We start from the raw sequence: 24,268 nt of genomic DNA, 5'->3' as shown, positions 1-24,268 counted from the left end.
ATGACATGATTAGGCAACAAATTACACTACTGTACTGTATACTGAGAGTAAGTGATAGCAAAATAAGCAAATGATTCTGACTGTGGGATCAGTTTCTGTACGATTTGCTTTATGGTCACAACTGCAATAGAAGACGTTGGTTCTATATTTCCAATCAATAAATGAAAAACTGTTATGACATGATTAGGCAACAAATTACACTACTGTACTGTATACAGAGAGTAAGTGATAGCAAATGATTCTGATTGTGGGATCATTTTCTGCACGATTTGCTTTATGGTCACAACTGCAATAGAAGACGTTGGTTCTATATTTCTAATCAATAAATGAATAAACTGTCATGACATGATTAGGCAATCAGATTGTCTACGATTAGCTACTTGTATGCCGTGACATGATACTATTTGATCGATTTCATAACGCAACAAATTTTCGAAGATGACTTCCATTTCGTTTTCTCACAGCGAGCGAATAAGCACTGAATCAGTCGTATCTTACATTTTCATCAACATTAACCATACGCGTAAATAGCATCTTGAAAAGATAATTCAAGGCTCTAGCCCAGATATTACGGCATAACTTTTAACTTTTATGGTCGTAACATACTGTACATTCCATTAGATAATTTATCCAGGAATGCATTTTCATTAATTTATCCACGACGTTTTAAAAAACATGTTCAAAATAGATAACTACGTACTGCTGTTTTAGAATATTATCTATAATCTGATAATAATTGATGTTGATGGAGATTTTATAAATTGACTGACTTTTTAAATAAAGTTTGGGTTCAGCGATGTCGAAGAGAGACTAGTGTTGTATTACTGCTCCTCTTGACGATAGGAGATTGTCAGTGCTTATAGTCGTCCTGTAGGTTTATGTGAGCGATATCACTTATTCATTTCGTTACGGAATACAGTATATCTCAACCGACACGACGCTGCAGGAAATTCTTCGCATAACCCTGTAAATACATCGTGATTTAAACATTTACATCATCCATTTTTTTTTTTTTTCACTAAACAAAGTATCTAGGATTATTGATAAGTAAGCGATCTCGTACCGTACTCATTGCTATTCGTAGTGACAGCTATTTAAATAAATTAACCCATATTTTCAGAATCAGTATCTACAATTCAAAACATCACCAATTATATACGCCTATTCCACGCTTAATCGTTATTATAGTCTATTTGTACAGTACAATAGCTCGGCTGCGGAAGCGACCAAGCAACCTACTCTTCATTTTCTACAATTTTTATTAAAATTTTCATTTTCATGATACTGTGGTGGTAATGCATAGTACAGTACATATATGCATTTCAGTCAGTAATTATATCTGTAATAAAAATGATTCTTAATAATTGATTTCCTCAGTTAGCCAATAGTGAAGTTGAATCACCAATTCTTCCAACATTCGTAGCCTATATATGAGTTGTCACTGCATCTTGAACTACGACAGTATAGTAAGTTATTAACACTCAAGCATTGTTCCTTACTCTGCACTTATTCCAATGCTAGTATTCATCAAAAATATTGCCAGAATAGTTCTACGCTAATTCCTGCACAGTCAATCTAATCGACTCTTAATTGTTTATCACTCATTTTATAAATCAGACTGCCTGTCCAATAGAACGTTTGAACAATAAATTATTGGATAGAAACATCTAAAAGATAGCATTATTACAATCCTATAAAAATACTAAAATACACTGCAAAGCCTATCTATCAATATATAGAAATATTCATTAAGATTACTCAGTCGAACATCAATACAGTAACATAGCAATGTTATTATTAAGAAAGATTGATAAAATTGAACTGCAGTATACGAACTATTTACTATATCCTATCAGCAGCTAAATTTGCATTACGTATGCAATCGGCTAGTCCAATACCTTGATAAGAAGCACCAACCAATGACATTGGCAAGCTATGCATAGCAATATAGTCAAAGATCTGCCTAACAAGAGGTAAATGGCCAATTGTATACTGCGGAATGCAATCTCTTTGCATCGATAATTTGACCGTCGATGGCTCTAATTTTACACCCAACTGATTCCGAACAGCATTCACTGCCATTTGTATGTAATAGTCATCTGTTGCGTTTTCTTTATGGATTTGGCTAAACCATGCACCCCCCATCAACACCTATATTGAGAAACCGATACAACAGAACTGAGAAAATCGACTACAATAATTAGATTTATTTATTGCGTAGCATTCTGGACAATAAGCAGATAACGGAATGCACATCCTATTTTGAAGACAATTGAACTTACACTAAATCGCGTCGAAGATTTTGTTTTTGAATCCAGTTGAGGAAAACCACAAGAGTCGTAAATAATTCCTAATATTCCAGGACTTTCAATCGAAGGTACTAAATGGCCAAAGCCGTTTACAGCTGGAATAGCTTCATCATAAATTAGATTAACCACAGCAACAGTTATACTTTCAATCTTCGAAAGTTTACTAGAAAGGGTCGGATGCTGGGACGATAGAATTGCACCAAGATTCTTCGCTGGCAACGCACATATAACGTGATCAAAATCCTGTAATCCTTCACTTGAGTTAATCTACGCGTCAAGACGTGTAGAATACTTAAAACATACGAATGCCAGATACTGCTTAAAACTATACGTATTACGAATATCATATCAATGCCATTACCATGACTTTACCATCCGATAAAAACGACATTTGCTGGCATTTCGTATTCAGTTGAATATTAACTCCACATTTTGTTAATTGTTTAAATAACTCGTTAACCAGTGTTTCCATACCATTTTGCAGCGTCCACATCCGCCATCGTTCTTTCTTCGCTTGATAAACAAGGGGACAATCAGCCTCACTTATTGGAATAGCTTTATCGAGTAATGCTCCGGCTAAAATTGATCCATACTGCTCTTCGTAGTTGACGACTTGAGGAAAGCATGCTTTCATGCTTAATTTACGCGCGTCGCCTGCCGATGTTCCTCTGCAAAAGGGATCTGCTAAAAAATCTGCCATCTATATTTAAACAAAGAAATCGCAAACGAGAGCTAAATACTTCTTCTCATGGAGACCTTATCAATGTTGCAGTAATATCAGTAACCAATTTACAGTATTAAGAATAACATTTAACATTGAATAACTAGTTTATTAACCATTCGTATACTTTGAATTGATTTGGTTAATATCATTAACGTGTACGTTCGAAGTTCTCCACTTGGCTGCGAAATTTGTAAGAACAATTTTGACATAGGTATGAGAGATATCATTGAATCTACTCGCTAAAAGTGTAATTGTTCTACTAAACTTAATTAAAGATTTACTACAGTTTTCTTACTATGTGGATTGAATTAAGTGCATTCTATCATATAACTACTGTTGCATAACTAATGCAATATGAGGTGAATATCAACAGCATGATAAATACAGTACTACGGATGTACGACTATAATTGGCGAAGTCATTCAGTAAGAAAAATCATCCAGAACGCCCATGAAATCGACCTAATGATAGACTATTAGGAAAACGTCATACTTTATATAAGTTATTACTAAATCATCATGAATTACTAGTATCTAATGTATCTCTTGCAGCATATTTGTACGTAGCATAGTAAAGCAAAGAATGACTAATTTTTAGCATCGTATACAATATACAGATTTTCATTTACAATTCATGCCAAAATTTTACCTCTGTACTAAATCGACGCTGAAAAAATTGATAAACGCTTTCATCCGAATCTTTCAATGAGGGTTTAGTCCCGTAATGCATCCACCAATCTCGAAGGATCATATACATTAATGACTTACTGAATGGAGAAATTGGCTTCAACATGGACATCAAGCCAGATGGAAGTTTGTGCAATTTGTTGTAGACATAAATGTAGCGATTGCTTACAGCTTGATGCTTTGAATTCACTGCAATGATTGAATTTTGCAAGCCAAGTTCATACACCTGATTTTAATAACGTGTTAGTGTGGTAATGCATAGCAAAATAGCCACAGCATAATAGCGGTAACATTGCAGTAATGAATGAAATATAACAGAATACATTACTTCAGAATTGATCTGTAAAACAACATGAACATTTCATTGCGATTGATATGTACAGCAGTAGCCCGATCAGTTGACTATTCTGTAACTTCATAATATTGCAGGCATACTGGCAGGTTCCACTGTAGTCAACTCGATTTTTTGATAAAAGAAAGGTACAATATTGAAGACAGCAATGAGACGGAGACTACTAAGTAACAGTAACCACAGCAGCTCGATTAGTTGACTATTCTGTAACTTCATAATATTGTAGGCGTACTGCCAGATACTACCGTACTCAACTCGATTTTGGGGGATAAAAGAAAGGTACAATATTGATGACAGCAATGAGGCAGAGACTGCTAAACAAAAAATTGTCTCCCCTGCTAATCAACTTTCCCCATGTTCCCCAAAGAGAAGAACGTGACACCAAACAAGGCCTATAATCCAAACTATTGGGAAGTTGATTGGGGAAATGGGGAAAATTGGATTATGAGACAGTAGATGAGGACTACAATTCCCGAATGCAATTACGGACTTTCAAAATAAATAATATATTGGTCATTAATGAGGTCATTGGCTATCCTGTACAGTATTCGCTCACTATCGATTTGTACAAGGTTTGCAAAGGTCAGTTTCTTCATAGTTCGCGATCATAACCTACCAAATTTAACGCTGCTCTGCCGGATAATCCAGCTGGTCGTACACTTCGAGGGCCTCCTTCTAATACGTTGCCTTCGTCAGTTACCGTGCTCTGGATCCAACCACCAGCACGATCGGTCGACTCAAAAATGGTTACTTTGTAACTAGTCGGACTCGTTCGTCTTGCTAATCGAAAAGCAGCAGCTAAACCTGAAATGCCACCTCCTACTATTGCCACTGATTTGGAGGCTGCCATGATCAACGAGTAGAACTCCAATCGCTGTCGATAATCCCCAACCACCTTAGGCAGTGAACAACAACAACAAGACTACAGTATAGTCGCTCTCTTCTCTCTTTAGTAGTCCCTGGCAACCGTAGATTTACCTTTTACCCAAGGCCTACCAAGCATACGTGAGAGCAAATTTCATCGAGGTTTTGCCTCTACCGTATGTATGTATTCTACCGATTGATGTTTTGCAGTACTGTACTGTAGGACATCTTGAGTCACATACAATATACGGTACTAAACGCTATTCCTCTGGAGTCCAGTTTGGACACTATACCTGGAGATCTTCATCGTCTGATCTGGACCTTGGTCTGTTAGTAGAAGAGAATTCCAAGATGGCCTAGGCCAGGGACTCCTGTACTCAGTTAAGAATTCTCTCTCAAAAGATATAAGGGAAATTGTTTTAATTACCGCCTTTGAAGGAGAATTCTTGGTTGAGTAGTCCCTGCCTAGACCAGTGTCTGTACCTCTATACTTTGATCCTCGCTTCCTAGCCACTGGACAGTCCACACGGATTCTACGGCTTAATGCAGCGGGAATTCATCAGAGGGTTTCCTTCAAAACTCCTATCAAAATGGCGCATTGCAGTCTATGCTTTATAGGCAGACCTCATAGTTCTAGTATCTTTTGATTGACTGACTGCATCGCTATTTAGGCGCAGTAGAACCACCGGGTTCAAGATGATGTGATGAAATGTCTCAAACGATGGCATTGCCAAACTACAACTCCTCTACAAAATTTTAGCTAATGCCATTCAGATTTTAGGTATGCATCTAAAAATCTGGATAGAATTAGCTGCAACTTTGTACAATTCTATTTAGATTTTAGGTGTGCATCAAAAAAGTCTGGATAGAAATGGCTGCAATTTTGTACAATTCTATTCAGATTTTAGGTGTGCATCAAAAAAGTCTGGATAGAAATGGCTGCAATTTTGTACAATTCTATTCAGACTTTAGGCATGCATCAAAAAAGTCTGGATAGAAATGGCTGCAATTTGTACAATTCTATTCAGACTTTAGGCATGCATCTAAAAATCTGGATAGAATTAGCTGCAACTTTGTACAATTCTATTTAGATTTTAGGTGTGCATCAAAAAAGTCTGGATAGAAATGGCTGCAATTTTGTACAATTCTATTCAGACTTTAGGCATGCATCTAAAAATCTGGATAGAATTAGCTGCAACTTTGTACAATTCTATTCAGATTTTAGGTACGCATCAAAAAAGTCTGCATAGAAATGGCTGCAGTTTTGTACAATTCTATTCAGACTTTAGGCATGCATCAAAAAAGTCTGGATAGAAATGGCTGCAATTTTGTACAATTCTATTCAGACTTTAGGCACGCATCAAAAAATCTGGATAGAATTGACTGCAACTTTGAGAGGAGTTCTAGCAAGGAAATGCCATCGTTTGAGACGTTTCAGCACATAATCTGAAACATCAAGTAAAAATCTGAAGGATCTGCTGTACGCTTGTTGTAATTCTGTATTAAGGATAGGTATTACTAATCAGGCTGTCTTAATAACGCACCATCTCCTATATTGCTAATTGAACCCTTAAAGCCTTCCTAATTTAACTTAAAGTAAGGACAGTTAACTGTCTTCTACTTTGGCCTAATTGAACGCAATATAATAATCCTTTCAATAAGCTATAGTAGGAGCTAGGGATTATTCCCTCATTAAAGACAGCTAGGTAATGCTAATTAATGGGTACAATACCCATTATAGCTCAGTATCTACTATTACATTCGGTAGAAGTGGCTGTTTTCAGTTCTAGTTGGTAGGTTTAAGTGATTTCGTCCACAGAGAAAAGTATTTGATTGTAAATAAAGGATCGTCAATACACATCGTTTCAGCGCACTGACTAACCGGAATACCTAAGCAGAGCGATTTTTTGAGAAGTGGCAGCATAGAATTACAACAACTGTTAGTAACACAGACTTACAGTCATTCACAAGAACGAACGTATAAAATTGATAAATCAATGTCAATTAATAGACGTTTAGTAACGCTTAAATTAAAATTATAGACATTTATCCCATACAAGTCGATTTCGAAACGAACCCTTGAAGTATTTAATACGCGTAAGCAGCTTCTCCATTTTAAAAACGTAGTTTTAATTCTATATTCTATACAGGAAGTGATCTAGTCTTACTACTTATGGCTTACAATCAGTAGGCAAGGTGTCCTATAATGATTAATTAATCTACAAATCTTCTTTATTCAGTGAACTTATCACTCATTCTTCTCACACAAAATCAACTGATTGAAACCAATAACGACGAGTACACCTACTATAACATTGTAAGCATCAACATTTCTATAAACTCTATTAATTTAGGTAACATAATGCCGTAACAGGTCTATAAAACGCTAGTTTGGAAAATTAATCGACCATATATACAAACGTTTCTAATTTCAACATTTCAACGTAGTACTTGTAACATTCGTAGCTTCAACGTTGCATAGTACTCTATAAATCACAGCAATATTGAACAGGAATCAGCATGAACAAATGTATCCAAATTTTATTTCTCTTTAACCCTAAATTCTGTTCACAAAGTTATGCTAGGTTATCTGATCGCAAATGATAGCCCTGCTCCAAATTTTAAAGTTACAATATGAAAACATGACAGTAAAGAGACTCTACATTAGGGCTCGTCAGATATGAACTCTTGAATCGCAATTATCATCTAACATGATTTATTTTGGTTGCTAATGGCTGCGTCTACCGTTTGATTCATAAAAAAAAAATGGAGTTAAAATACCTTACACCCAACCAAAAGTATTTTTTATACAGAGTAATCCCTATGTAGGTATTAGAATTAAAACTGCTTTGATATACAATATTCTAGCTAGTAGACGAATATAATTTTCATCAAAAGCGAGATTAAAGTTATCGATAATGCTCATTAGCATATCTCAAAGAAGAGCTTGTGTTAACGCAGTCTGCTCAAGTTAATAATATAGATTAAATTCTATTATAGTCAGTTATGCTGTACAGCAACATAGTTTGATATACTGGTACAAGTATACCGCACATCCATCGTAGATAGCGATATAATTAGTTAAAATAGCTTGAGACTGGAGGTAAATAGTCTTTGCTAACTTGCAGTTAGTAGGAGAACCAAATTGTGTCATAAACGAAGTCGATATGAAACGGTAGCTCTTGCTGTAATATACAGATGTACTTTATTAATAATACTACGCAATAATGTAGCTAAATTCATCTTATGACCTAAATTAAATTGAAAGCATTCAGTCATCAAGATCGAACTAAAGTCTTATTCCCATTCAAGATGAGAAATACTAACTGAAATATTATAGCCATACGTTAGCATTGTTGGAAAATGTTATTCTGTCAAGTCCATACAGTACCATGATAGTACCAGAGTAGAGGGTTATAGAGTAATAGCAAATTCAGAAAATAAATCTGTTGTAATAATAGTTATCGTGATTCCTTTGTAAGAGAATAAACAAACAACATTATAAATTTTATGTCATATCAGCTTTTATTCTTTTTATTAATTTTGATAATCAGGTGAAGGGCAAGTTATTAACATTGCTTGACTGATTAATTAATTAAGCAGCATGTATATAGATGAGACTTTAATATAGATGATATAATAGCTAGATTGTTAACAACCTTAATGCATAATTAGGATTTGGTTATTGATTAAATCGCAAAAACCAACACTAATAGGGATACAGAGAATAATTCGGCAATTTATTTCTTCTCTATGCCGTATACATGATTATATTTCTATTTGTTATATATTTGTATTTATGATATCATTACAATCAATAGCATTCTGATTTATACTATATCAACGTAGATGCTCAGGCAGACAATTTTTGCATGATATAGACAATTTTTTTATATTCTCCGTAGATCGATAATGTCGGAGTAGAAGAATTCTTGGATGAGTCTATGTAACCTTATCTATCTCTCAATCATGTTATAGTCCTCAGTATATTCCTTCCCTAACTAGTTTTTATGTTTCTTACAGTATAATTTTAATTCATTCAGGTATTATTTACCGGTATATTGAAATAAATATTTTTAAATCAACCATGTAAAAGTTATATAATATTTTGGAATATTTTATGTTTTGTAATCTTCTCTAAAGCAATTTTAAGTTTGATTGCTTTTTAGGCTGACGTCCATTAGATGCAATAGAACCAAAATGTACCTAGTTTACAACCTTTTTGTTTATTTTTGTCTTTACTTGGTTCCTTATCTTTATCATTTTCTTTCTTGCCAGTTTCTTCAAGAAACTTCTGTTTTTGTTTTCTCATTTCCTCTTGCTCTTGTAGCAATTTTTGCTGTTGCTCAACCTTTTGCTTTTGCTTTTCATATTCTTCATTGTCTTGCTGTTGTTGTTGTTGTTGTTGTTGTTTTTGCTGCTTTAACAAATCAGACTGTTTGCTATCATCCCCGTTATTCTTATCATTTTCACTGGATTCTCCATGAATTTTATCATCTTGACTAGAGTTATCATTTTCGCTTGTGGTTTCATTATCGTCTCTATCGTCGCCTTTTTCGTCAACTCGACTTGGAGGTTTGGCAGCTAAATCAATGACGATAAACAAAACCAGAATCAACATCGTCATCAATTTCATCATTAACAATAACTAATGCAGTCGATAACATCATAATTGCATTAATCGAATAAATTTAATCACGTCATAGTAGGAGCAGATTACGTAAAATAATACAAATTTGAAAAACATCGATTGTATATTATCATGCAGTTTAGAAAAATTAAGGCGAAGCAATTCATTTGACTAGTTATACGTACTGTATTCAACAATTATAGTTTTCTCTTAAATCCTTTTGTTTAATCATACTTTACGAATAGCTTAAGTGAAAACCAAGCTAGACTATTGGAGCACTATCATTTAACTATTTGACATAATCAGATCTCTTTATTGAAATAGGTCATTAAGAAAATACTTCATTAACTCTAACACCGACGTAATTAAGTAATTACGTATATAATATAATGGAATCTTTTCAACGAATTGAGCAACAGAAATTATAAACTGCATTTCAACAAATAACTAACATAAATACTTAAAGTAACCATAGTTCAATTGCAATGGAATGCTAGCCTAATTATACTTAATAGTCACTAAAATAACGTTAATTCGACTATTCTTAGCTATGATGATTAGAATCATCGTAAGTATCTTTGTATATCATATGGACAAATGCAAGATGGTGAAATTAAATGTTCTAAATGATGTTTTAGTAAAGAACATCTGCTTTTGTCTACTCTTTAGAAAATGCAGAATAATTTCATATAGCTTCGATCAGAACATGGTAAATTTAAATCGAAAAATGCAAGGAATACTATGGCTAAATTTAAGTTGAAATCATCTCGTATTTCGACTATTTCAATATTATTAGTAGGTTGATCAGTTATTTAATCCTGAGTAACTTATTTTCATTAGCAAAGCAGTATAATTGTTGTTATATACCATAGACGAAAAAGAAAAAAAGGTAAAGAAATTACTGCCTATATTAAATAGGCGCAACTTGTCACTGTCTTACTGTAACTACTGTAGAAATCATCTCTATCTTAGGTGTAATAAAGTATAAAGGATAAGAAAACAAATTCAAGATTATGGAAATGATCGACTTGTTAATAGCAAAGTACTCAGTCATTCATTAATAATTCTTATAGTGATGGTCCAATTCAAATTGAAGGTTAAAACTAACAATGAAACCGGTATATTATATAATTATAATTGATTATATGTTATCAGACAGGCTTTATTAGCAATAATAATTAAAAAGGTTTTCATTTATCCCTTCTTCTGATGACATTTAGGCCCACATAAAGTAATAGTTATTCTATATCTCTTTGTAACACCACAAAACAAGAGTAGGGAAAGTTACTTCCTTTCGATAGATTTGATCTAGTGATTAAGAATCTAAAATTTTAACTATTAATTTTTAAAACACTTTACTATTATCGCCACTGACTTACTTTGTATGACAGATTTGCGAATGCATTAGCATTTCAAAATTGGATTGCAAAATCTACCACTAAACTAAATAGACTTAAATGCATATGTATTCTCACGTGAATTAGCTGCAACCAAAGCTATATCAAACTATTATTATACTGCGAGTAAGTAAAAATTATTAAGCAATCACAAAACGTATTGCTCTATCTAACTATAAGTATCAGTCGTTACAACCCATAATACATTTCATGTGAATGAAGTAAACAAAGTTTATGGTGTTGTTTTCGAAAATCAGAAATTCCTACTGAATCGATTGTACTGCATGGACTTCAAAGTAAATATTTAATGAAAAACGATATTTAGCAACTTGACAAAATATTTAATACAGTATTTATTTTAATTATTCAAATTTTGTATTCGAATATTAAATACTTGGCGTTACTCTATGAACTTAGCATTGATTGCAAACTCAATGTGAGAAAGACCATTTCACCATTATATTATATGTAGATGATTAAATTTTAATCCTTAACATAAAAATGTATCAATAATATAGCCTTACCAAGTTCCTTTCGTTCTGGCGTCAATTCATTAAATGCGTTTCTTGATTTCAACATGTCTTCTAATGTAGTAAAATAAAATTTCAAATTAGCTGGTAGAGTAACCAATTGAAGATCCATTAGAAAATGAACAAGTATTAAATTGATTCTTGCTATTGATCTCATTGTCATAAACAATAATTGAATCTACAGATTAAGTTTGATAAGCAATAATAGCAAAGAGAATTAACTATTGGCCATCTCTTTGTAGTATAGTAATATAAAAATAATAAAAAGCAGAGTATACCAACACGAAAATTTATTTTACTAGATCAGGCTTAAGGGCTCATAATTTAGAAATAATCCTTTTGGATTAATAAGGCATTTAAGGTCATTAAAATCTTAACAATTTAAAGCCGTCGCAACAATAATAACAGAGAAAGAATAAAGTAGACTAATTGATTAAATGGCAGAATGCCAATATTTGGTCTTGCTGATTTATCATTCGGCATGATAAGCAAATGAAAACGTCATATTGCATGTTGCGGACATTCTTATGCGTGTACACAAATTTGAGAATTAATATTTTAACCTCGACCAATATGGCATATGTCACTATATATAATACAAGAAAACTGAAGGCAGGTGCATAGACGAAAATAACAATCGAGAACAAAATGTTATATGGGACTGGAACTCTAGAAATGACTAATACCAAAGGATAAATGCATGTCTGTGATATCGATGTTTCCTTTAGAAAAGATTTACTTTAGTTTAATGTCTTATACGGTAACTTTGTACGTCTAGTACATACATTATGAAAAATATGTAATTAAATATTTCAAGTCTTAAAGTGAGCTAAAGGTCAGTCTAAATAACTACTATGGCATTAATATTTTAAATTTTATAAATTATCAAGACGAAATCATTACAGCTAGATAACATGAAAATAGTAGCCGATTATTCAATAATATAAATACTTTAAGTAACTTACCTAAATTAATTCCCTTAAAAGACCGAAAACGACTATTCCTGATAGATTGACTAACATAACGATCTAGTTCGTCATATGCATCTTCTTTCCTGCGTAGTAGTTCATGATACCGATCATCAAGACGTAGCTTGAGTATTTTCTCTGATGGTGATCTATCCGCAATGTTAGAAGTCAATCTCTTATTTTCTGCCATATTGGGTTGCATTCCACGATGTTTTTCCATCATATGCTTGATAAAACTGTAAATATCTTGATCACCAGCTTTTAAACGATTTAAATTCTTAATAACAGCTTTAGCTGAGCTGATATCAATAGCAAATATAATCAGGCATAAAGTTGCTACGGCAATAAACTTCATCGTGTTGTCCTATTCGGTACCAAAATTATAGCAAATTTATGTTAATTAATTACTTTATAGTGCACCGTATCAACAATTTTAGTTACAGAATTAAATTCTTTCAGTATTTATAATTCACGCAAAGATTCATATATAATTTCGTGAGCATATGTCCGGATATAAACGATAAAATGTAATGAAATGAGAGTATTATTAAAGTAAATCTAAATATGAAGTGATTATATCATATCTACTTAGTAGTGCATACCATAACGTAATTTTATTGACTTAATATTTATTAATCGATCTAATAATGCTCTCAATTCTGGTAATAACAACAAATTGATTATCTTAAAAAATTGAAATGAAAACTTTTTAATACAAAAAAAAGTGAAAACACCTGCACCATCCAATAATATATTTATACTGGTCATATTTCAATCATACTTGAAAATTACCCTATCAACTATGTACGGTTATATTCGCATAGATAAGATCACAAAAGCAGATGACTAAATTAAAGAGAATGCCAAGAAAAAATTTCATTATCTATTTCCAATAAGAATCCTAAAAATAACACATCCCTATGTCAATAATTCATAATGACAAACGCTTACAACAAGTCTATCAATTTGACGAAGGAAATAACTACATATTAGCGAATACCATTAGTAGACGTATTGAATGTATTCAACTAACTAGGAATAAAAGACGGTATATTATAAAATCTGCATATATTTGGTAAGTTTAATGGACAGTAGCCTAATTTATAATAGGTGCAGAATTTGATATTTCTACTTCTTCATAAGGCGTTAACACAACAATTTAAAGCTTTACGGCTATCGATTTTAATTGACCGGATAAAAAAGTTCACATCATTTATAGCTCAAACTACTAAATCAACAAATGAAACATGAGTAATATATTTTTTAATATACTCAATTGATAATAATAGAAAATGGCATTAATTTTAATTCACTAGATGAAAAGCTTCTATTCATTGTAGTGAATTATGGCAAGCTAAACGAAGATAAATAGCCGGAAACCATAACCTGCTATTCTTCGTTAAAAAGAACGGAAGTAATTTGATAGATTTTTATTGACTTTCCATATTATAGGAAGGCTTGAATATGATCGAAAAATAACGCTAATTCTAGAATATGTTTACATTTCTGATAACAATTCCTTGATTTAATCAGTCTATAAGTCTATTTTAATTACATTCATACGAATTTGTATATTTAGGAAATAAAGTGAGTAATCTTATTTCTAGTGATATAAGCCCACGAAAATAACAAAATACTAAACTACGCTGGGAATAATTGCTTCAAAGAGTTCTATAAAGTAACAAATCAGCTGCATCTTAAGCGCGTTAATACACGCTTGTTAAAACAAGGCATATAGAAGAAAATAGAAAAACAAAGCAAAGGGTACTTTGTTCCCTATTATATAAAAGTGTATATTTAATGTAAGCAAAAATAATATTCAAAAAGAGAAAGTCGAAATTTTGGACTAACCTGTTACAAGTCTAACTTTATGATCTAAGCTAAAATATGGTAGCTAATTATTTAAATTATTAAAATGAAATTCCATACCTAAATTTAAGTCTAAAATTCCTTTTAACATCTAAAGTTGAATTTTTCTGTAAAAGTATGATAGGAAAATAAATTTTTTTTATAGGTTTGAATAAAAGATTCTCTTGTGTACAAATTCCCCCCCCCCACTGATGCTGATGGCTTCGGCTTATATATCTTTATATAGTATACAGTGATAGCTAAAATGCTTATTAATAATACAGCATATATTCGCTGGCGAATACAGTAGAATAACTTATTGTTCTCAAGGTTGGTAAAAATAGCATGACATATCAATTCCCTAAGCACATTAAAATGCCAATGAATAATCAGCCTATAGTCACGTCTAATTCAATAGGTAAAAATGAATAAGCTGTTCATTAGAAACTAAGTAATATCGAATATTCTGATAACAAGATTCTAAATAACAACAATACTGCTGAATCTGCTTAAGAAATCAATTTTTAAGCCTAAATGATGCAATAATTAATTGATTGTAGCTAGAAAAAAATGGACAGTCCAAAATTGAGTAATATTTTATTATAGAAAATATACTAGATAACCTGAATTATAATCAGATTTCAATATTAAAAATCTAGCCATAATTTAATTCTATTCATGATTAGAAGTTAAGTAATTTGCAACACTATTGTATCTAATACAATTATAAATCATCACTAATCATTGGCTGATTTCATATACTGTTGTTATTTAGCATCACTAATCAATTATATTGTAAAATAAAACCATTTTTCTCATATTCCATTATAATTATCCGCCCTCGTACCCTTCACTAAAATTTCATAATAATTTACTATCGAATGCCACAGAAATTATCATTGGACTAATCATGAATCAATTGTTGGCATATCAAATAGAAAAGCCAAATATTAACATATCCGTTACAATTATTATCTAATCCATACTGGGAATGTTCATTAATATTTCAAGCCTTCTCTATCTAATTTATACTTGAATAGATATTATTCACGAGATGTAGGATAAAATGTTTGAGATTAGATTATATATTTTGTAATTGCGGTTTCTTTTTTATAAGTTTAAATTAAAAAATCGATTTTAATTAGCAATATTTGGCGTTTCTTCCGGTATCTCAATATGTTATTAAACGCCGGTAAGAATCATGTTGGATTATAAATTATAGACTATCTTTCTTCTACACTTCTGTGACTATTTTCGCCTCAAAATGAAAGTAGAAACTCATGGAATAATGATGGCCAGATTCAAAATTGCACTGATGCTGTGATGTTTAATATTACCTCTGCTAATCACAAATAATAATACAGTTTTTCTATCGAGCATTATAATTTTCTAATTCATATATGCACTTTTTGAGCATTACTCCAATGGTAGCTTAAACATCATGTTAACAAATCTAGTAATTCATAGCATAACCCCTATTACTAGCAAAGCAATACTTGTCTTCGAATAAGACTATTTTAGCACAATTGCAATACAGTAAGCTTCATAACTTTATGAAAGTGTGCGGCAAAGCAGTTTATATTGATGGAAAATATTATCAATTTGATGCGATCAGCATCAAATAATATTAAAATTTAATGTAGCTTTCTCGGTTAAACAATTTTTCTGTGGTGCTAATTATTCATAATTCGCAAGCTATCATGACTTACGATTTTAATAAACTGAAAATTTAAAATGATTAGCCTATATTGAACCACTAATTAGCTTACTTTATCAATTCTAGTAAGATATAGTACAAAATTTTGCCTTTTAATAGCATTCTGAGGTGAAGGTGCTTCAGACTTAATCATTAAACCATTTATAAAATATAAAGTTCTTATCCTATCGATGAATCCGATCAATTTTATATCATACGTAACATTGCAGTAATATTTTGATGTTTTTAGCTAGCAGCGATTGGATTCAATCACAGTCTTGAAATTTTATGCGACTTTTTGACAATACAATATCATTTTAAGTGTACTTACAGGTAATTTTTCTTTTAATATTTCTTGACCCAAAAATTCTTAGCAAATTTTAAATTTGGATGGATTGGCTATGAACCGATTGCCAAAATAAATTGAAATCGATGTAAAATGATGAGTATTTATACATTTTCTCCCTTATTTTATGAACAATACACACCGCTAACAAAGACGTCAATTGAAATAATATTACATAATATGCGATGAAATTGTTGAAACTATTTACCGGTCCTGAATTATAATGTCAACGTTTATACTATAAATAACATTGAATTGAAGCCAGGAAGGAAAGATCAAAAAAATCGGCCCATACAATATCCACACGTATACTGATACCAAATTAATATTTTTCATAGACGACAGTCTACAAGCTGAAAATAATAAAATCTATTATCATCTCAAGTTTGAAGTCGAATCTTCTTTTTTATTAGAAATACTGTCAAGTTGTCAAGTCACTATGTCGATAACGTTATTCGTTGCTTTGAATCCAACATGACGAGCCTGCAGACAATTGATGTCATTCACTTCCTATCTTTATCCCTATTCTATTACACACTTAAATCATTTTGGACATGATTTATTTTCAATATATATCTCGGTCTATTGATTCTATAATTTTACATAATCGGTATCATTCGTATTTACTTTTACTAATATGAAAGTGATCTACATTTGTAGATTAATTTATTGCTACCATTACAATCTTTGTTTTTCGTTACTATAATATTTCCAAATCAATAGCTATTCAAAAAATTTTTTACTTTATTCTTTGATGTCAGTCTATCGATATGTACTGTAGATGATTATTTAGGTAATGCTATTAATATAGTTTATTGGCCCGGCTTATTTACTTACAATAAATTGCGTATGAGTCAGCTAATCACTAGTCATGTCCTATAGAATGTTATGCTTATAAATTCAATCACGAGAGCAAACGTATGCTGGCGTATGAAATTAGTAACTATGAACAAAAAGCTTGCATAAATAAGTGAAATTCATTTTTCTTGCCAAAGACATCGTTATTTTATGTTCGCTTGCAATATCAAAATAAATGATATAAGCCGATTTCTTTACGCAGCATTAGTTCCTATTATAGTGATCAATATGCATAATATGGTTCACTAAGTAGAGTAAACGATTGATCGATAGTACATTTATACTAGGGCATAATACTAAAACTGAAAGTTTATAAACGCAAAGTAAACAATCAATCCTATGGTTAAGGTAATATAGAAATTATACCACCAATTTATAATAATATAATTAGTATTAATTAAAATATAAACTTCTTATTTATAGTAATGCTTTTCTTTATTCCTCTATTAAGCCATTTTACGGCTAGTATATAACATATATACTAAGCTTGTAAGAAAAGGTTCCGCAGGAAATGAAATCGCACAGAAAATTCTCCGACGGAGACATTTAATCAACTTAAATTACATGATATGGAATTCTTGTCTTGATAATGCCTTAGAATACGAAACAGTTACTTTTGTAGATTATAGATTCACATGATAGCTTTAATTTTTAGCTTATAAAAAGTTTTAAATAAACAGAAAGCAAAATTCTTAAATTTAAAGTGCGAAGCAAGTTGAAAATGTCGCAAAGTGAACGCTATCAAGAATTGTTGATTATATTTTAAAATTAGATCGATTCTAATTGAATATTTTTCCTTACAACAGATCATTCAATTTCATTTATTACCTTGATTGGTAAATAATAGCCCAAAACTCTCATTATTAGATAAGAGTTATTTAATAATAATACAAAGTACAATAAGTTTTCTGTCAGATCTATGCCTCATCTAGCTTCAATTAAGCTAGATTTTAATCTATCTATAGTAACACTGTCGCTTCGATTTATAATCTTTACCATTCAATCAATGTTGTATCAAACAACTAGTTGATCGTGAATGGTAGCATTTAAAACAGAAACATTATTGAATTTCATAAAAAGAAATGCATGAGTGGACATCTATCGTAGCCAAATACTTGATACTATACAAAGATGTGTTTAAAATAGCTGACTTCAATAGTTGAATATACGACATTTTCTGTAGGAAAATGTCGTAAATCAATGACTGATTTGGATAAAAGATTTAGGGTAGCGACGAGAAATGTGTAGGCGATGCTTCAGCTTTTTATTCTCTTTGATTTTCTCTAAAACTCCAAACCTTTTCTTCGATGTATTTTAATTAAATCTACAACGTTAAAAGCTTATATTATTATGTAACGTTAGCAATCTCTATGCATTTTCTGATCATACTACAGCATTAATCTCTCCATGTAAATGTTATTATTATACACAGCTGTTGCCATCATTTCATACAAGTCGTAATGTCCAAAACTGATCACGTACGAAAATGTGCTAATTAAACAAATCCGACGTTTTATGTATGCAGACTACCTTGTAAAGCTTACCGTTGATTGTATCATCGAAAGATAATTTTATTAGCTATTTTATAGGCTTATTATTTATAAGTTTAGATATTATAATTGCTATACGGCAATGATAGTCCTATTAGTCTAAGGTTACCTATCATAGACGAAAAGAGATTTAGTCTTAATTTACTAGTGATTATCATATGAAAATTAGAATAACCATTACAATTTTTTATCATGATCTAAAAACTTACAAGCTCGAAAACTGCATATTCTGAACTAATGCTTGTGCTATTATTATCATCGTAGAATGCCTAGCTAAGTAAACACAAATCAAGAATTACCATTAAAATTTAAATAAAATTAAAGTATCCTATAGTAGTAATATTGATCGACTGTCAGAAAAATCTTGCAGTGAAAAAGAAATTCAAATATATCAATAGCAGATAAAAATTTGTGTTTCTAAATGTTTGCGAGGGTAGTGCAAAATGAAGAGAAGTAACTAGAATTCATGCTACGGTATCTAGTACGGACGAGACTTTAATGCTTTTTCCAAATAAAACTAACTCTATTACTTTTAACCTCGAATACGTTCTGTCAAAATTAAACAAATATCAATATCGGATCATCCGTAACAGCTAAGTATGCGATTGAAATCATTAGAGAAGTAAGATTGTAGATTTTATGGGAATGAAACAGAGGTACAAGTGCGTCAAAATTGTTTCAATCTTTGCCTTTAATTTCATTAAAGATTAGCTTGGAGTTTATTTATGGAATAACATAGAATTCTAAAATAGTCGATTATATATTTTGCGACACCTATTTGAATGAAAGACATTTTACCAAATAAATGTGCGTACTAGCTATACAAGTTTGATTTAAAATCATCACTGGCTTATTTCTACACCAGTTAACCATTTGATTTTTCAATGTTTTCTCCATAAAAGAAAATAGCTAATTACTATCATTTTCAGCATCATTTTATACAGTAATTTATACGTATAACTACAGCACAGTGACTAAGTGATGTAAATTAAAGATTTTAATTCTAGGTTTTCGAAATTAAGCATTGAATCTTTGATCGATTTTATATGCGCTAATAACTCTATCTCAAAGAAATTGAGATCAATACTGGAGATTACAAATACTCAAAATTGATATTTGAAAGATCTCATTTCTTATCCTTCTGCATGTAATTTGTCAATCTTGCAAGTGATTACGATAATTACGTCCAAATTTATTAAAGAATTCGTTAAGTACAGTATATTAAGTCATTACAGTAGTCAGCATCACATCGTATAAACTACAACTTTGAGATAAATAAAAACTTTAATAATGCAAATCATTCTTCAACTGTCATGGCTACAGCTACAAAATTTTTATGCGAAGAGTTTGGAAATTACATGATACAAGCCAGTTTAAACGAAAGCCAGCTGTAAGAAATTGACGAACTGGAAGGCAACCGTTAAACTTATAGATGTCGATTAGATGAGAAAACATGATTGTTAGTTAAAGAAAAATAAAAAATTTCAATTTCATTTATTGTGAGGCATTATAATCAAGTATCTATCTTTTTGCATAAACTATTCACTCTTTTACTGACGAAATTAGAGCGCTCTAATTTGATTTCATGATAACTGTTTTTACGTACGGGAAGATCATTTGGAAACATTTCAAAATCATGAAATCAACATATTTTGCATATAGTCTGCGTCCCATTTACATAAAATATGATATTATCACATTAGATTAAATGTTTCAAGTTTTTATCTTTATTTACATCATAATTAGTCCAAAAGGGATGATAGAAACCGATGAGCAGATATAGTTAACCGTAGCCATCATTTATCTTTGCATTTGGTGGTTATTTGACTATTGGCTCTGTCGTCTTTGGCATATGCCGTTCAGATACCTTGTATATCCAAATAATTTCTTGCTCTAGCTGTTGATTACTATTGATCTTCGTAAAGTAGTGTAATGCTATACTATAAAATCAAAATAATAAAAAAGTGTTTGCCTACAGTTTTTGTACCAATTCGTAATAATTTTAGCTATTCCAGCTATTCCTATATTATTATGACGGAGTATTGTACGTGGCCATTTCAAATATTCTGCATGGGTGTTGATCTTGAATAATTCATAGTAAATGATGTGGTGTATAATTATATACAAGTATAGCAGCTAGCTAACATCAGTCTATTTGAGAATTAGAAACTCAGTAATAATAAAGATAAAAATCTCATGATCTTGATCTGTTTGAGCATGCCACTTATACTGTATGAATTATTGAGAAATCACTAGCAATGGCATTGAAAGATTAGTGTAATTTTTTCTTAGTTAAAATCAAAAATTTAATGTGTTACTGTCAAGGTTCACTTAAAATTTAAAATAACGTCCGCCTAATTCACAATTTGCAGGAAATAACAAAATGAGTAGTAATGTTATGAGGTAATACTGTTTCTCACATTACCGGTATTCATTACTGTTTTGCTTAGCGATACATCATCAGAATTTAAGATATGGTCCAATAAGGACAAAATATTCAAATATCTTGTTATGGCGGCACACAAATAGTTAAAATACCAGGGAAATACGATGGACGACATTATACCAATGTAGGTACTGACTTTGACGTCTTATCGATACAAATACCATCTTGACTACTTGTATACTAATAATGTATTAGCCGATGTAGTACGATGGGAATACGATAAATGACATCTGTATTAGCGCAGGTAGTGGCTTTAATGTTTTAGCGAAATATAGACAATCTTGACTAGTTGTATGCCAATAATTCGCTGGCTGAACTGCCACATTTAGCTCTACATTATATAGCTATGAGTAACTCAGATTTTTTTGAGTGACTGAAATTGATCTATACATAGCTAATGAAATTATTAAAAGCTTGCAATAATAAAATCGTAGGTAAAAACAGTACTAACGCACGTCTTTGTTATTTCCAGACACGCTTTTATTAATTATATTCCAGATTTTATCCATTCTTTATCACGATAACTTATACTTTCAATAGAAAAATTAAGTGTTACTCGGAGTCATCTTGCTTTTTCACTTGTAATTATTTAGACTGCTGACAAAAAAATTTGAGTATTATTATCACTATTCAACGCAATTATATGGATAATATCTTAATATAATTAGATGAATACCTATAACAAAGAGGTCATCTCTGTGATCTATAGAATATACATTCATATGGTGATTTGGATATAAGTGATTTATATTAGAGCCTTTTTATATCCCGGGGTTATTAGAAATAGTAAGAATGATCAAATTCTCAATTAATTCTACTGGTATTTTGTAAATTACAGATAACAATGTATTAGGAAATGTGGAGGAGGCATCTGTACGATAAAGAGATTAAAATTATCGTAATATCTCTTGAAAACAATATCAAGATAATTATAATTAATAAGATATCTATCATATCTAGTGCAGTATTTAAATGGTTAAGAAATAATCCTAAATTGAGAAATAATAATAGAATTTTATGAAAGTGACAATATAAATTAATTAATTGTCCTAAAATCATAAATTAAACCTAATAAATGTAGTGATATTATATAGTTTCCACCATTAACTCTCGGTAAGTTAGGAAATTTTATCCTTACAGTTTCTTCACCGGTTTTGCTTATTTAAGCTGTAGTACGGTATTACTACACGCTGCCCATTTATAACCATTTTTTATATAAATATTTAATTGAGTGACCTCTAATGAACGATAGCGAAATTGTCTTGTAGATATAAATAATCAGTAGTCTCTCCTTGAAATATTCAGTAGATAGATTCGTATGTTGAGATAATAGGCTTTAGCTGTTAGGTGTTTTAATCCGAAAATTTATATCACGCTTACTATCTATCAAGATAGACGTATGTTAAATTTAGATTCACTGCCGATTCCATTTATGAGTGTTCTTTCTTACTCCATTCATTATAACATCGTCTAATTTCCAAATTTTAGAATAGAAAACTATCAGAAAGTAATATTGTTGAATAAAAACAAAAGGTTATAAATCGAAAACTGATCTTTGCAAATTCTTTCACAGTTACTAAAGGTCATTAAATGATGTCCCGTGAGAGCTAACAGTAACGATAATTTATCTAAGTCCAGTTTATCTACTCTATCTGAGACGTCAAAAATGGTACAGCATGTAATTGAAACTAATTATAAAGATGATTAAGAATTATTCTAATCAATACATTTATTGAGATAAGAAATAAACTAATATTCTCTATACAATGAATTCCTATTACTAGCGTTTTGCTATTTTAGATATAATGTCTGAAATTAGAGAACGATGTCAAAGCGGAAAATACCATTTAAACAATTTAGAATTACTTTAAATGGTAATTACGGTTTATTAAACATCGTTCAATACATCTTTTAGGCCGATGTATCCGGTCAAATTTTATAATTATATCATTATCTACACCTATCTGGATAGGCAAAAATTATAATATATAATATATTATTAAAGAAAGCATGACCTTCTCCTCAATCATATGTAATAAACCGTAGCGAATATTCTTTAAACTCTAGTGCTTTAATGTTAATGACTAGCATAAAATTGAAATGTAACGGTTAAATTATGTTTGCATTAAATTCTAAGTGCTACAATCGTTTGCAAGGCTATTTCTAACGGAGTTGTTGAAATTAATTAATCTATTTTAATATCTACGGATAAATTTTTATTTTACACTATTGCAAAATGCGTGGGATTTCTGTATACTTTCGGCATATAAGAATAATAATATGCTTTGTTTTCTAGTAATTAGAATCTAGTTCTGGACTCTATCAACTGTATCATTTTATTACCTAAATATAAGTTACATTGCTAATTTTATAGGATATTACACGATGAAAAGCAATTCATATATCGTTATGATTTTATTAGAACTATGTTGTATATATGAATTGTAGAATGGAAAAGTCTTTACATCAAAATATAGCTATCTCAATAAATCTCTATTTAACATTCTCATGATTAGATTCCATTGCAACTATTCAAAGCTGGGTAAGGAAGAGCGTTCTTATTGAAAACCGGTTACTTATTTATCACTGGTTTTTACGCTTACTGTTTAGAAATCTGAGTGGTTCAATTTACTTTCATTGATAGTATATGGGTAAAAAAATAGTAAACTAGCATTTGATGGTTTAAATGAAAGTCATACGTAACGTGATAATTCTCTGCACTAGATTGATTGATAATATTAATTTCTAATTATTGGGTAACTAATTTTTTCACGAGTTGAAATAGTAAGCCCGCTAATATAGTAAAAATAAACTATGAACGTTGAATTAATAACATACGGGTGTTAAATTAAAATAGGGTAGCATTCCAGGAAGCGTAATTGCTCTCTAAATAGAAGATTTTGAATAAAAAACACCTGGATGCTTTCAAAATAAACATATTCTCTTCCAATGGCTTTCCTATTCTCAAATACAATTTATTCTAGCCGTATAAACTTTTGCCTGTATAACGTGAATTATATGTTTAAGGAGCATATTTGCAGGTACAGCAATGAATCTAAATTTA

At 31.0% G+C, this 24,268-nt stretch overlaps 2 protein-coding genes across 2 annotated transcripts; both read right to left on the bottom strand.

Moving 5' to 3' along the window:
* Nucleotides 1-1,842: 1,842 nt before the first annotated feature.
* Nucleotides 1,843-4,921, bottom strand: TRIADDRAFT_31028 (uncharacterized protein; the record flags this gene model as incomplete). Its single annotated transcript, XM_002116531.1, has 5 exons — nt 1,843-2,151; nt 2,283-2,576; nt 2,671-3,009; nt 3,682-3,945; nt 4,688-4,921. 5 exons carry the CDS (start codon nt 4,919-4,921, stop codon nt 1,843-1,845), a joined length of 1,440 nt encoding a protein of 479 aa, XP_002116567.1.
* Nucleotides 4,922-9,115: 4,194 nt separating this feature from the next.
* Nucleotides 9,116-12,815, bottom strand: TRIADDRAFT_60614 (uncharacterized protein; the record flags this gene model as incomplete). The annotated part of the gene is made up of 3 exons (XM_002116530.1): nt 9,116-9,519; nt 11,487-11,546; nt 12,458-12,815. The coding sequence occupies 3 exons, from the start codon at nt 12,813-12,815 to the stop codon at nt 9,116-9,118; spliced, it is 822 nt and encodes a 273-aa protein (XP_002116566.1).
* Nucleotides 12,816-24,268: the final 11,453 nt, after the last annotated feature.

The sequence above is a fragment of the Trichoplax adhaerens genome, genomic scaffold (genome assembly GCF_000150275.1).
Source record: "Trichoplax adhaerens TRIADscaffold_16 genomic scaffold, whole genome shotgun sequence".
Taxonomy (NCBI): Eukaryota; Metazoa; Placozoa; class Uniplacotomia; order Trichoplacea; family Trichoplacidae; genus Trichoplax; species Trichoplax adhaerens.
The sequence above is the reverse complement of the archived record's forward strand: the minus strand, read 5'-3'. Positions and strand labels throughout refer to the sequence as shown.